The 15,635-nt window shown below is 34.2% G+C and overlaps 1 protein-coding gene across 2 annotated transcripts in view; it reads left to right on the top strand.

Moving 5' to 3' along the window:
• Kank (KN motif and ankyrin repeat domain-containing protein 2 kank) overlaps nucleotides 1-15,239 on the top strand; it is a 42,679-nt gene extending 27,440 nt beyond the window's left edge. For both annotated transcript variants that reach the window (XM_072306219.1, XM_072306222.1), the window contains 9 exons: nucleotides 374-454; nucleotides 1,291-1,516; nucleotides 2,847-3,655; nucleotides 4,167-4,498; nucleotides 6,356-6,484; nucleotides 7,894-8,026; nucleotides 8,596-8,706; nucleotides 10,010-10,222; nucleotides 11,709-15,239. In XM_072306219.1, the coding sequence (XP_072162320.1) occupies nucleotides 374-454; nucleotides 1,291-1,516; nucleotides 2,847-3,655; nucleotides 4,167-4,498; nucleotides 6,356-6,484; nucleotides 7,894-8,026; nucleotides 8,596-8,706; nucleotides 10,010-10,222; nucleotides 11,709-12,137 (2,463 nt within the window). In that variant the 3' untranslated portion in view covers nucleotides 12,138-15,239. The remainder of the gene's footprint in view (nucleotides 1-373; nucleotides 455-1,290; nucleotides 1,517-2,846; nucleotides 3,656-4,166; nucleotides 4,499-6,355; nucleotides 6,485-7,893; nucleotides 8,027-8,595; nucleotides 8,707-10,009; nucleotides 10,223-11,708) is intronic.
• The last annotated feature ends 396 nt before the right edge of the window (nucleotides 15,240-15,635 follow it).

Raw genomic sequence — 15,635 nt, 5'->3', positions numbered from 1 at the left:
TTTACCTACCAGTAAACCAATGGAAGCATTTTTAGAATCTCAACGTTTTGATTTAACGGAGTTATAAGCTTTGAAAGTTTCCAAATTTTGTCCGACCACTCTCATTGACTCGATCCACTGTACCTGCATTGACTTACCCTGCTGAGACGGAGCTCATGAACGGCCATTGGCCAACCTCTTAAGAGTAAGGAGTACATACTGAATTGTTTCAGCACGTAGTCATTCATGAATAACTAATAACGCCCGATTATAATTTCCTCTCCTTCATCTCCATCCTTTCCTCTTTATGTCGATCCTGTTCAAATGTCTTCATTTTTACTGGAAATGCCTTTTTTTCTAATTATGTTGCCTTGACTATATTTTTCTTCCTCAGAATATCCGAGAGCAAATGGCTACAAGCCTCGAAAAAATGAAAGAACTTGAAGATCAGGTCAAAGTCATCCCAAAATTACAAGTAAGTGTTGTAATCTAATTTATCACTTTAAAATTGCTTTCGTGGAGTGTTGAGACCTTTAAGCTCATTTACCTGAATTACTCAGCTTAACTTTTTCCAAAGTATGCCTTTATCATAACAGGATTTCTTTTGCAACTGTACTAATACCATACAATATTGTTTGTCATAATGGAATTTTAGCCATATAACTGTAGGAAAGTTACGCAAAGGTACCATAATTTTATACTCACAAAGTTTTCGGCAGTTCAAGGTGAGAAGACTATGAAATTCTACCAAATTTAACCATATGAGTACAAATGTTTTTAGCCTCTTGTCTTTCCCTTACATTCAAGTCTTATGTAATTTTTTTTTTTTTTTTTTGTTCATTTATTTTTGCCATAAGGCCATACTTTCTTATTTTTTAGTTAAAAGAAAGGCTGCACAAAATTTCACAATTTTCGTCCTCTGTACTCTCCCTGTATATAGGAAATAAAGCTATTCCATTTTTTTGCCGTAGCTATAAGTTATTTATTAGTATATAAGTTAGCGATAGTATCAGCTATAAGTATTTATTAGTTAAGCCAAAAGAAGTGGATGAAGTTTGGAGGAATTTACCATGTAAACATAATAGAATAGCACTTTTTTAATTTTCATAAAATCGTTTTATTAAATCAATAGTCACTCAACTTAATGTTTCATTGAGAAGAAAAAATAATTTGTTTGACACTTCTTCAGCTATAGAAACTTCCTCAATAACTAACTGTTCAAACTAAAATTGAATTTTTACCACAATGAAATCTTTTTGTGTAGTATGACTTTTATGGAAAATTTGTTAATATAAATTTTCTTTTTCCCAGATTCAACTTTCGCACCTGAAAGAGGAAAAGAAAAAACTCCTGCAACAGCTGCAAGAAAAAGATGCTCAATATGCTCAGTTGAAAATGCAGGAACTCCAGCTATCGAAGGTCAATGAGATGAGGAAGCAAGAACTTCAACTGGCCAAACTCAACGAGATTGACAAAGATTATTATCAAATCCTGAAAAAGAATAAAGACAATTGTAGCTTTGAAAAAGACAAAAAAGGTACAAAATGTTTCATCACAATCTGTAGCATCACTTTTGGATTTTTTCAGTCCCATCATGCAATGGACCAGTAGACAAAGTGTGAATTTAAGCATTGGAGTACATTTTTCTCTATGAAACACATAGAACACAATTCGCGCAATTAAAGTAGACTAAAACCAACATTTAACTAAAATAAGGATGTTTTTAGTTTGCATTAGTTACAGAAAATTTGAATTTAATGCTTGCAAAAAAAAACAAGAGTCCCTGTGAATCAAATCATGTACTACGATGGTTTAGGCAGCCTTCTCAGTCTAGTAATGTTCCTTCCTTACCCTGTGTCGTTCAAAGGGTTAACAATGTGCAAAAGCTGAGCTGAAGTTGCTCTTGTTATTATTATTACTTTAACCTTGGTTGTAGAGTTTTTTTTTCTATCGCTCATCAGAGTGTCTTTCTCTTGCTCGCCATTTTCCTAGTACTATACTGCCATGCTAGGGAAGAACGCTGCATGAGCCATCAGGTGTGACCAAATTTCCTTCAACAAATCATGAATTTTCAGTAGAATTTTTAAATATTTCTCATCCAATTTTTCAGAGGATTCCGTTCGTAATTTCATCTAATAAGTCTAAAAATTCAAAGAAAAAATGTTCATAACTTTCTTCACAAATAAATTTTTTCTGAGAGAAAACATTACTCCTTTTGAATGCTCATACGGCGTTTATACTTAGTACGGCAGCAAAAGAACAGATTTAAATCTGTGAGTGTGGAAACACACCTACTTGGAAGAATGAAAATTCTCAGGACACAGATAAAAAAAAACTGCACAGTTAGTTAAGAAGCTAGTATGAAAAAAAGCTTTTTGATGCTGCTGTTTCAAGCATTGCTGCTTATAATCTCAAAATTCTCTCTTACATATCGACGGTGTAAGTCGGCAATCACATAACTCGGTTTGCGACGTCGCAGACTTCCTGTCCTACTTTATTTTTTAAACGGAAAACTACTCAACAGCAATTCTTTAAAACTGCTGTAATTTTTCTTCTCTGTGCAAAGAAAATTCTACAAAAACTTCAAGGAATGATGTCAATTTGTTCTCCTTTAAAAAAAATAACATAGAGGAGGAGATTTTCAGACACCGCAAACGAGTTATGTGATTGTCGACTTACACCGTCGATATATATGTGTATATAAATCAGCAATACTAAACCGTAAAAAAGTGACAACTGAAATAAACTGGAATTGGTGGGCTCCGTTCTCACTTATTCACTTGTATAACCACATCGGCCTTCAAGGGATGGAGGCTAATTTAAAATTTGAAGTTTTTACAGCATCAGATTTATTTGTTTCATTCCAGACAAAATTAGCACCCGGGAAGTGGCTGTTTCATGCACATCTATTATGCGAGATGTAGGCGTGATGCATTCTGGTCCTCGACTTTACTCTATCTCAACCAATACCCCAGTTAAAACATTCAGCGTCAGTTCGATCCAGCAAGAAGAAATTCTACCTATCCAGCAGAAAGAATCAATCATAGACCGGCTCTCCAAGCAACTCAATCCCAGCGTCGGGGTACAAGTTTCCTCCAAGTTGTCACCATTACAAATCATTGAAAAACGAAGTATCGGTGTCCAAGTTGTAGAAGAAGTCCGAAAAAGTCATGCCTCCATCCAAGTAAAAGTTGCCAAGTCAGATGTTTCAGTTGGCATTCGACCTCTCTTAAAAGATACCGGTTCATCAGACTGCACAATTGATGAAATAATGTGCGAGAAATGTAAAAGTTTGAAGCAAGGTGTCGCTCTGAATGCTCTTGGTATGACGAGGAGTAAATCATTTGATTATAGTAATACAAGTCCTAACCTAAAGCGACGGCATCTAATGAAGAATGTTAGTTGCTCAACAGATATAAAATTATATTCTAGAGGAACAAATACAGAAAACCTAGCAATGCTAGGGTTGATACGGACTGTATCCTGTGGCACGGATGTCAAAACACAAAGTAGGGCTGTCAATACTGTGCAACCAAAGTTGGAAAGAAGGGAAATTGGTGTCAATACAAAAGTGAAAAAGTTTGCCGATGTCTCTGTTGGTGACTCGACGAAGATGTCTCCAAAAATTGAAAATGGACCGTCTATTTGTGATAAATGTAACTGCACAATTCGTAAGGTAATTATTATGATTACATTCAACATTATGTGCTAGTATCTAATTATCAAATGATAGCTTTTGTGCATCAAGATGCGGGCATTGGACAGCCTTTGGCAAATTTGTTTGTCTCTGAAAAGTTACAATATGAAGTTCTGAATCAATTCTTCTTCAATTTTGATTTTACTCTCCTCTTAATCTATAATTGTTCCTTTTAGCATCAGAATTATTCTAAATTATATAGTTCATTTTTCGCAAATTTGTAGTGTAAAGGGATTTTTAAAATTGGCCGTTGCATTTAAAAACCAGGATCGCTGAGAACTTCCTGCGTCCCTGGAGGTAGGAGTATCTACATAAGTAATTTTGTAGATTGTAAATTCTTTCATCAATTTCAATCAAGCAGGATCCAACAGTCATTAAGTGCAAATTTGACTCACCTGCTTTCTAAGAAAACTTAAATGATTATCATTATCCAAATCCATTTTTCACCTGCTATGAATAATCCAACAATGTCTTCAATTCTTTATTACAGGTAGCCAATGACATGTTGAACACAAATATTAAAGCCAAATCTGAGGCTGTGAAAGTTGAGAGGCCAGGGTCTCTAAAAGTTGACAGATCAGAGTGTGTAAAGGTTGAAAGAAGTGAATCCATCAAGTCAGAGAAATCTCCTTTGTTGGTGTCGAAAATCCCCAGACCCAAAGCAGCATCTGCTTCAACTTCAGCAACCTCATCACCAAAACCAACACGGAAAGTCCTTACGAGGCAGGATACATACACTAAAGTGTGCATAACACCTCCCCTTCAGGAACCTGAGAAATCGAGTCTGCCAAGTATTTCCTCATCTTCCAACCTTAAATCAAAGTATGTCCTTTTGTTTCAATTATGATGTTTCTTCGTCTCAAAATTATGGTTTCTTTCGCATAGAGAAAAAAAGGAGGTGGTTGCAGTTGATTTTTTTTACCCTGTTATGTAGGTGGGCACAATATGGTGTTGATGTTGCAGAAAAATCTGAGTTTCAAAGCATGAAAAATGAATCATTATGTCCTTTTTTCTTGCATAGTTTAACTCAAAATATAACTTCAAACACTTAATATAGAACGATTCTTTTCCATAAATTAAACCTTTTTCAAGAAAATCGGGGAACATTTTCAGAGAGTAAAAAACTGGAACAAAAAGGAACAAAAAAAATGGAACGAACATGTATGAAACTTTCTGAAAATTAACTCCTGAGATAATTCAGTAGAAAAAGCAACATGTGGAGAGGCTTGGGAATAATACCCTCTTTCCCCCTCTTTTCCCCCTCTTTGAGTCAGCTGCTTCACCTCACCCTCTTCAAAGTTCAGACAACCCCTTCTCCAACCCCTCTCCCTCTCTACCCTACTCTTTGCTCTGAATCAATTGGTGCCCTCAAGCTGGGCTTCGAGCTCACTCTAAACAGCACAGGTTATGTTTTGTTTGAAAAAGTGTGTACATCTGTTGTCGGGTGCTATTGATTCTTGAAAGCTAAATGTAATCTTAAGTCAGTTCATCAGAGCTTGATGCGCTTTTGAGTTGATTTTACGGTGCCATATGTAAACTTGTAATACATTTTTCTTCATGCCAAACGAGTCAAACATTGGTGATGACCCTATCATTAGGAGGTTGAGTCTGAACATGATTATGAGTTATCAGTAAAAATTTGATGTTCTTTACGCCAGTGTATTGCTCAGGACGTTAATGGAAACATTTTCTTTTACGCATGCAGCAAACTGTTTGGCATGCAGACTCTTTTAAGTAAGTTCTATTTATCTTTTTTCAATTCGTAGAAAATCGTCTTGTCAAGAATCAGGATAGAGGCCTGAACTCCTCCACAGACTGCAGGTGTTAGCTGCTTTTAAAGTGGCAATGAAATCAGCAGATTTTAACCTATCCAGAAGTAGTCCATTGCAGTCTTACAATATTTTGAAGTATACTAAATTAAAAAAATATCAAACTTCTTCTCAAAAGTTGAAATTTTAATTGTCTCCAATTTTAAGGCCCTGAAATAAAACAAATATATTGAGCATTAGTAAGAAGGTATCACGTCATCACCTTCTGACCAGAGTATCACAAGTGCCAATCCTGATAAGACTAATTTAAAATGGAAATATTTAATCGCGGCAGTTATAAACGTAATAAAGACTTGAAATTTTGAATACATGTTCAGAATCTCTCTTAACATTTGATATGGAAAATTAAGGAGAAAAGTCAAGTTAGGTGTCTGTTATGGCGCTTGTAATACTCTATTTAGTTTTGGAGACTTAATGGCGCTTAAGATAAACTTTTTTTATTTCTTTATCAAATTTAAATAAAACAATAGATGATACCTAGATGTTTTTCGAAAAGTTTAAAATCATAATATTTGACAGCTGAAATAAACCAGAAAAGTCCCGAACCACATAAAATCATTCTGTATTCCAATTTTTCATCAATAGCGCTTGAGATACTTTGGCCACATGGCGACAATGTATGAAAAAGACTGTAAATGCAAAGAAGGTGAAGGAAGTCGACTTATCATAAAATAAGTTTATGCAGAAACTGGAGGCTTTATTAGCTTCACCTCATGAAATGGTAATTTTTTCCCCTATCGGTTTCCTCTAAAAGAAGAACCGATTAGGCGAAAACTTTAAATTATTAAACAGTCTACTATTTTCTGCTCTTTTTTTGAAAGTTAAATATCATTCGTTTTTATTTTTTCAGATTAAACGCCTCGGAACCGAATTTAAATGCTGGCAGTGATGGCTCAGACATCGTATCTCCAGTCAATCAAGAGAGGTCTTTTGACTCTGAGGACCTGCTCTTCCAACCCATTGATGAAAATAGAGAAAAGTAATTTGTAACTCTTTTCACTGTTTTGATTAGTTCTTTTCACAAGGCATACATGTATTTTCTATCGATGAAATTTTTCGAGGCTCTTCCTTTTTTTCTTTTGAAATCTTACCTTTTTCAACTGATATTTTTAATTGCCTTCCAGTTGATGACAAAAATAATAAAAACATGAAGTCAAGGGAGGATCATGATAAAGTGTTTAAAGCATCTGGCTACGATTATAAACAACAAGGGTCGTCCAGAAAGTAAGTTTACCTGTTCAATATCTCCTAAAGTAAGATAGGTAGAGAAAATCTGTAAAAAGCGTTAAAATGTAACTACTCTCGACTCTCTAATGCGCTATGGATTTTTAAATTTGGCTTAATAGAACTCTAGAAAAGAGGGTTTTTCTGAACCCACCTCCCCTCCGCACCGGTCCAAAATTTTACGAAGCTTCGTTCGCAAGTGAGCTGCTGTGTCTATCGATTATGGCAAAAAAGTGGCTTAGAGGTGGTTGAATCGCATGTAAATCACAAGGGCATTTTCCAACAAGGAATTAGCAGGATTAGCCGTGTTTACTTCAAAATCAGTTGCATCCGAGCAGAAGTTTACAAAATTATCAACGTTCATTCTCATCAGCTAACGGAATCCTCCATAAGAATTCAAATTAGCCTGGACGTTCTTGTAGAAATTTTGTCGAAGATGCATGATTTGGAAAAATATGCAACTTTTACAACTCTTTTACCATTATTGAACCTGAATTTGAGCAGCTGGGGTCACCTTTCTTGGCAAAAGAACGAATAATTGAGTTCAATTCAGACACCAAAACCAAATTCAGCTTTACAACTCCACAAGTTAACTAATTGTAGCATAACATTTCCATGTATTGCAGTCCAAACCCACCAATAATCAAAGTAAACACGGTCAATCCTGCCATTCCCTTGTTGGAAAATGTCCTTACTTATGTTTTACGTGTGTTTCAACAACCTCTAAGCCACTTGTTTGCCATACGCAATAGAGACAGCGGCTCACTAGCGAATAAAGCTCAATAAAATTTTGGACCCGTGCAGAGAGGAGGTGGAAGTGGGTTCAGAAAAACCCACTTTTCTAGAGCCAGAGCCTTTTCTAGAGTTGTATTAAGCCAAATTTAAAAATCTATAGCGCGTTATAGAGCAGAGAGTAGTGCCTTTTTATCGCTTTTTACAGATTTTCTCTACCTATCTTACTTTAGGAGATATTGGACAGGTTAACTTACTTTCTGGACAACCCTCGTATTTGTCCAAGACTGTGCCAGATGGACAAGAAGTTGGAAAACTTTTTTCTCAATCCAACTCAAACAGCAAATACCACCCAATAATTTTTGAATGTATGATTCCGGAACATAAGATTTCATTAATTATTTGTATTTTTTTTCTCTTTTTGTATTATAGAGCTTCGCCTAGTCCTGAAATGAAAGGAGCCATGAAAGTCCTGAACGATCATCTGAAGAAAGTTCCAATTAACCAGTTACCTCAACAACTGCTTAAAAACGCTATCAACATTATTCAACAAGAATGGTTCAAAGTAAGTCAAAGTTTTTTTTTTCAAGCTTGATTCTCAATGAAGGCAAGTTTCATTTATATTATATGTCCAGGCAATGAATCATTTGACAGTGAAATCCTTTCCTAGAACATAAATATTTGTTTTCATCTCAATACATATAATGTTTCTAGCAAATCAAATAGGATCTTCAAAGCTTTGCATTTTTTTTTTTTTTTTGCGTAACCTGTTGTCTACATTACTGTTTTGACCTTACATTGCTGCTGGAGATGAAGAAGGCATTCTAATTATTTTTTTAAATAGCTAAGCACAGTTTGTTGCAAAGTTCTGGGGTACGTCGGGAAAAAATTTTGCATAAAAAAAAAAAAAATATGCCTAGTTTTTACTCGGATTTTGGTCAAATTGGCAATGGAACCTGGTGATTTCGGTTGATAATGTTGCTCTTTATTTGTAACCAATGCTCATTGTCTGGCAAAACTCATCTTCTAATGATTATTTTCAAAAATATTACATTAATTTTGATTAGTTTATCCCTCTCAAGAAGCTTTATATGTATTCTTTGAACTTAATATTTGGTGACCCTCTCTGTTTAGGTATCCAGTTTAGCTGCAGCGAATCATCTTGTTGTAGAAGACTATTTAGAATGTATTGAAGAATATTCAACAGCTTTACTGGAGTTTATTGTCAATTTGCGAGATGCATCGGTAAGTGAACATTTTATTCTTAAGGTACTCATTGATAAAAGCATAATACATACTGAACAGTGTCTCATCTTCTGTTTTTTTTTTTTTTTTTTTAAGTTTTTAAAATGTGTTTGTCTACTCTTGAAAGTTTTAGGAAACTTTTCAAAAGTCCATAAGGTGAATCCTCATCTTTTGTGTCATGCATTCTGAGTATGATCACTGTATTTCAAATTTTAACCTTTGGGCAAATTATTGGGAAAGTAAAAATGTCAGTCTGTAGATGAATTATTGAAGAATGTTCATGCCGAAATTCATCCTCCCAAGTCTTAAAACCAAGTCAAACGTCCTGATCTCAACTAACTATTGACATCAATACATTTAAATCAATTGCAAAATGGAAACAGTGATTTTGACTTTATTTCTAGATTCCGGAAGATAATTTTTGGCACGATTATTCTTAAAAATTGAGGAGTTAGGTGCAAAAACGTCCCTAGAGGCAAAATCATGGTTCCACAAAACAACAATTGAATATTTCATTATGGCACCAGTTAGTTACAGCATCAAGTATAGTATTCGCTGAGGTAAAAAAAAGTCAGTCATGTCCTCAAGTTTAAGTTGACTCGAGTGAAATACAGAAAGATATTGTTGGAAATGAGTAATAAAAGAAATAAAAAAATGTGTTCTGGCCATTTTTGCATAGAAAATCTGATTTGAGAAGAACTGTTCATGTTAAAATGACTGTTACTTGAGCTGCTTTTGCATAGAATCACTTTTAACCCATGAGGGATGCAAGTAGAAGCTCTAAGAAAAAAGAGAAGAAAAAATTGAAAGAAAAAGTTGAAGGATTTAAAAAAGAAATAATAAAAAAATTGAAAGTTTTCTACATAATATGACAATATGTGTAATCCGAAAAGTTGCTCTCCGCAAAAACGGCCTGATCCCGCTCAGGCAAGTTTTGCACCTAACTTCTCGATAAATCTACAGACTGAAATTTCGATTTTCCCAAAATAATTCAACAAATGGTTAAAAAATTAAATATGTTAAAATATGTATTAATAGTTAAATATGTCGATTGCACCCAGAAAGCATTGTGCGAAACCACCTTGAGACATCTTTCAAAGAGCTAAGAAAGCCCTAAATTTTTACGCTTTGAAAAGTCCACCTTTGATTTTGGTTTTGAACTTTCATGAACTCTGCTGTTAAAGCAGAAAAGGAAGAAACCATGAAATCCCGTCTTACTTAAATATATACTTTTCTACTTACATGCAATAGGTTGAAACTTCAACCAATGTTAGTTCATTTTTTTTTCAACATCATTTTGCAGGGCAACACAGCCATGCACTATGCAGTATCACATGGTAACTTTGATGTAGTAGCAGCGCTGCTCGACTCCAAAGTTTGTAACATCAACATGTTCAATTATGCCGGTTTCACGTGTTCGATGCTGGTAGCTCTCACAGAAATCAAATCAGACACTCACCTTCATGTTGTCAAGAGGCTCTTCCAACTTGCTGACATCAATATTCGTGCCACTGGGGTAGGTATTTTTATTCTTCTCTATCATAATTGAATACTTAAATTGAATACGACTCAACTTTAGAAATTTCAAGAATTGGTTTCATTGCAGAAAATGGTTCTTTTGATCATACTGAACTTTAATTCCCTTTTTTTTAAACTAAATTTTTCTTTACCTCCCGTAAAGTTCTCTTCAAGTAACCGATCTTTATCAGTTCAAGAATGACCCTTCTCTGTATTTTTTCATTTCTTTCCTTATATTTCTAAGGATCAAGAGGTAAAATTGTGGCTCTTTTGCCTATCAACTTTGCTGTGTGGTATCAACAACATATCTGTATTTAAACATTTCAAATCATTGAAATCTGTAGGTTTTAATCTCATCCCTAGTAGCCCATTCTGTAAAATAACTGGGGAAAAAAGTAAAACTGGTATTTTTTATGAGTTTGAAAGTTGTACGTTAATGGGTGTGTATAGAAGTTGTGAATAGTTAATAGAGATGGAAAGTGTAAGTTTGATACAACTATGAGAAAATAAAGGCTATTACTTTCCAAGCTCTGGTTTTTCTGCTGTCTTACCTCTTGAGCAAGTGCGCATATAGGGGTGTTCAAACGAATTCTTGCCGGAACTCTATCGGTATCGTCTCTAAACTGGTGACAGTACCAACAGTGGCGATGATATCGATAACAGCCTGCCTTATCGGAGTTTTGAGAGCTCGCGCTCAATGCATTGTTGCCCTGTGTGTCAGTTTGTCAGACTGCCTTTTTTTTTGTTGATTTTACGTTATGTGCTACTAGGTATAGTTGAGTCATACTCTAACTGAACAATTCATTTATGTTGGTATGCCTTTTTAATGGTAAGCTGATAGTCAGTAGTAGTGCTTGAATGATGGCCTCTTGATCAGCGCTCTACATGTTATCTGGTAAAAATGTCTTCTGTTTTGCGGTCCATCTTTTCTTTCTGCATTCTATATAATTAGCTACGTCACTCAAATCGTCGACCCTCTGATGCTAGGGTGTATCTCAATTTCCACTTGAACTCTGTTTTACATGGAAATCCATGCTCTCTGGGGCTTATGCGGAAATCAAACCCTTATGCCAGAAGAGCTGCGAAATGTATGATAAGTAGACGCATTCAATTCCAAAGTTTATATATATATGACTACTTATATGTAACGATGGCGGTTGTGAAAAATGACCTTTTCGAAACACGTTCAAAAAACTGTTTTGGTATCGAAAACATTTTGAGAAAATACCTGAGGTGTGATCTTTGAGATCTGTGCTTTATGCCAAAGCCGAACATATTAAATTTTTGTGTGACCATAATAGTTTTTTAAGTGTGTTTGAAAAAGGTAATTTTTTACATCTGCCATTGTTACATCTAATACCTCATATATAAAATTTTCCCAAGGGAAATCAAGTGCAGTTTATTTTATGCGTAGGATCGCTGTATTGAAAAGCATCATCAGAAGTTTTAAAAAAGAATTTACACCTGACATCTTTTCTTTCCAGAATGGTCAAACTGCTCTGATGCTGGCCGCGGCTCGCGGGAAGCTGGTCACAGCTCAACTTCTGGTCCAGTGTGGTGCTGATGTAAACGTGCAGGATAACGATGGGTCAACCGCACTCATGTGTGCGGCCGAGCTTGGTTACATTGATATCGTTAATCTTCTCATCGCTCAGCCAGACTGTGATCTGACAATCACAGACCATGACGGAAGCACTGCTCTGAATATCGCCATGGATGCAGGCCACCGGAATATTGGTGTTGTGCTCTACGCCCAACAACACTTTGCGCGAGGAGCATCTCCTTTTGCTGCTAAGGGTAAACGTTCAAAAAGTGCAACACCAGCTTACAATCACACAGGTGCCTCACGACCAACCTCGTCACGAGCACTAACACCTCAGCACTCGCCTACCAAGGAAAAGAAAGGTCTCTAGGTGTGGTTAAGTAAATTGTATTTTTTTTCTTATAGCTGAAGTGCTGATGGATTTAGAAAATTTTATACGCTGTGAATGCGATGTTTAATCGAAGACAAAACGGATGAAGTGGTGAGGTTTTTTCAGATATCATTGCTTCAGGAAAATTTGTTTGTCCTGTTTTATTTTTCAGTCTTTTGACGAGGGCTGGTATTAATTTTTCCAAATGCTGTGAGCCACTTACAGAGTGTATGATGAATAACATATTTCTTGCATTAATTTGACCTGGTGAGCATAATCTGTGTATCTTTCTATGACGTTTTTCCTATTTGAATTATCAAATTTTTAAAAGCTGATTCGTTATGTACCAGACAACATAAAATTTAACAAAAAAAAAAAAAACTGAAAAATAGAAAATTAAAAAAAAATAGAATAATTGGAATTTATCAATCTAAAACTAAAATTGAGAATTTTTTCCTGGGGAAAAAATTCTATAATTTTGGTCACTCAATCTTTGTGCTCAAGGTGTCTTGCAATATTCCAAGATGAAATAGTTTTTTTTTATTGCTCTACGTAAATATTGCAGTATTGTTATGCACCTGTTTGCTGTTGTGTGAGGTATCAAGTGAATGTTTAGAATCTAAATCCGATATTGTTTTTTTACATATTTTTCGACTTTTAACACGTGTTTACTGAAGAACAAACTCTGTCGTAAAAGTACCATTTTTATTATGTTTTTTTGTTGCTTCTTAGCAAGGAAAAGAGTCTACATTACACTTTTTAGATAGAGTGAATATTGAATCGTTCCCTGCATTATGGGTCCATTCCTGTTTCTTGTGCCATCTAATTTTCGCTCAAAAAAATTCTACGATGACATACCATTCTGAAGTTAAGTAAGTCATTTAGAACATGAAGAGAGAGAAAGTGATTGAGAAAAAAAGAGAAATGCTGCTCTTTGATGAAATTTAGGTTTAATATAAACAACAATACGTATTTATTTCTGTCTTTTCTACTGTGCGGCTCCATACATTTTTCTGCGCTCTTGTACTTTATACAAATTACAAATTTCTTTTTACAATCCTGTGATTTCAAAGCTTTAGTTAGTTTTTTTTCTTTTTTCTTGCTTACAGTTAACTTATTCATATTTTTTTTTAATCCTCTATAGTGTAAATTAAAATAATGATATTACCTATTCATGATGTAATGCTACCTTCAGATATTTTTGGGCTAGTGTTAGCTCATGAATATATTGATTATATGCATTCAAAAAAACAGTAATATAATCTCTCATCTTAAAATTCATCAAATTGTGCTTTTTCCGGCAAAGTAAATTACTATATTAAAAGAGAGCTATATTAAAACTGGAGAATTTTTTGAAGTATTTCCATGTTTTCCTTTCCATTGGAAGTTTCATTATCTTAATCTGAATTCTGAATGTGAATGATGAATTTTTCCCTGGCAATCATCAACTTTTTTTTACTTTTTATGCATTCGGAGTACTCCTTTCTTTCTTCTCCAGTTTTGAAATTGTTTTGATTGTTTCTGTGTTTGTAATTTCTTCAGGGGAAAGCCACTCCCATGCGATCTGATTGAAATCCAACTTAAATCATTCTTTTGAAATCTCTACCAAGTTATTTACTCCCATTTGTCCTCTTTAGAAGGATTATTTTCAGGTTTATTGTCCTTGTTATCACGATTACACTATAAGTCAATTGATCATCCTCTTTTTTCATACTTTTTCACTTATTCTCTCATAGTTAGAAGCATGTGTCGACTGTGATTCTCTCAAACCACATATCTCTGTTTGTTACTTCTACAGACTTCCTGTCTTACTCTCTTTTTTGAATGAAAGATTACTTAACGTCAAATCTTAAAAACCTCTGCGATTTGTCTTATCTGTACGAAGAAAATTCTGTTAAAACTTCAAAGCAGGAGGTTGAATTTTTCTCCTTTTAAAAAATAAAATTGGAGCGAAGATTTTAGAATACCGCAAACTAAATACGAGGCTTGGGAGTTTCAATGCCTATTTCCTTTTCGACTTGTCGAGAATGGACTTGCCTCTGATGTGTCCTGTCTTTCATAACATCAGGCTCCAGCAAAACTCTGATTTCCATTGAATCCACCTCTTAAAAATGCAGATTTTATTTGGATCATCAATAAATTCACACCATTGCTAATCACATGCTGCATTGTGCTCATAACACAAATGATTACATAATATTTTTTTCCAAAACATTACAAAGGCAACAAGGTACCTCATAATATTGCGCAGTGCCTCTAGATAACCAGTCAGAGTGAAAATTAGGAATTCTTTAAGTGAGGCCAACAGATTACCAGGCAAAAAATGCTTCTTGATCCATCTCATATCTGAGTAACTGTAGAAAATACTCCATCAGCGCATTCAACTCTTTTTTTTTTAGTTTTAATCATTTTAGATAGGCTTTGATATTTGAACATATCATGTAGAACTTCTTGGGAATTCAATTTCACTCACCATTTTTACGAGTGTAATTGCATCCAACTGATGAAAATATTCAAGTACCATACCTTTATTCAATGAGCGTTTGTGATTTTTATAAATCCTATTTTCAATTTGCCTATAATATTTATTTCGATCCTTTTTTTATTTTTGTATTTTCAATTTATGGAAGTTGATTTCCTAATTTGACCTTGCCGTAGACCTATTGATTAATGATAGGTATACAATTTTTATTTTGTGTAATTTTACTAAACTAGTTTTTTATAATTTTAACTTTTACTTCCTCAGAACTTATGTTTTCAACTGACTATTTCTGTGAAAATTAATATATCTTCAAGTTTTAAGTCCAATTTTTAAAAAGGGTCAATCAAATTTTAGAATATTATATCTATTTCTATCTTTTTCAGTTCAAGTATGTACCTAATCAAAATCTCTCTCACCTCCTAAATTAATCAAATCGACTGTCTAATCATTAGTTTTACTTGCACATTAAATAACTAATTTTAACTTGTTTAATTTTTTTCTTGGTATCTCTTTTTAGCAATCAAATCTAATGTTCAATGGTTCTAAAAAGTATATCTTTTTTTTCTTCCGTTGTATGATGTTGTAAATTAAGATCATAAACTTGATTAACGTTGTTGAAATTAGCAGTGTTTCTTTCTTCACCTCCTTAAACATGCATGGGGAAATGTCCTCAAAGATTATCTTTTACTTCCCCTGAATTTTTGAGTAATTGTCAGGATGACCTATTTTAAAGTTTTCCTCAGTAATTTCCTTTCTGTCATGAGATGAATAGAATTTTCTTAAGTAGGAGCTCACTACATAGCAGCAGTATTTTTTACTAAAAAAAACTTTATTGAAAAAAAAAAAAAAAAAAAATGAGAAAACCATGAAGAGTTCCTGTGGAGCAAGTATAACAGAAATGCACCATTTTTTGAAGTTGGAACTGAAAAAAAATAAGTTTGAAGTTTTGAAGCCTCTGTAAGACTCAATTTTACGTTCATAATTATTTTTTTTTTAAAAAAAAAAAAAAAAAAACA

The sequence above is a fragment of the Bemisia tabaci genome, chromosome 1 (assembly GCF_918797505.1).
Source record: "Bemisia tabaci chromosome 1, PGI_BMITA_v3".
NCBI lineage: Eukaryota > Metazoa > Arthropoda > Insecta > Hemiptera > Aleyrodidae > Bemisia > Bemisia tabaci.
The sequence above is the reverse complement of the archived record's forward strand: the minus strand, read 5'-3'. Positions and strand labels throughout refer to the sequence as shown.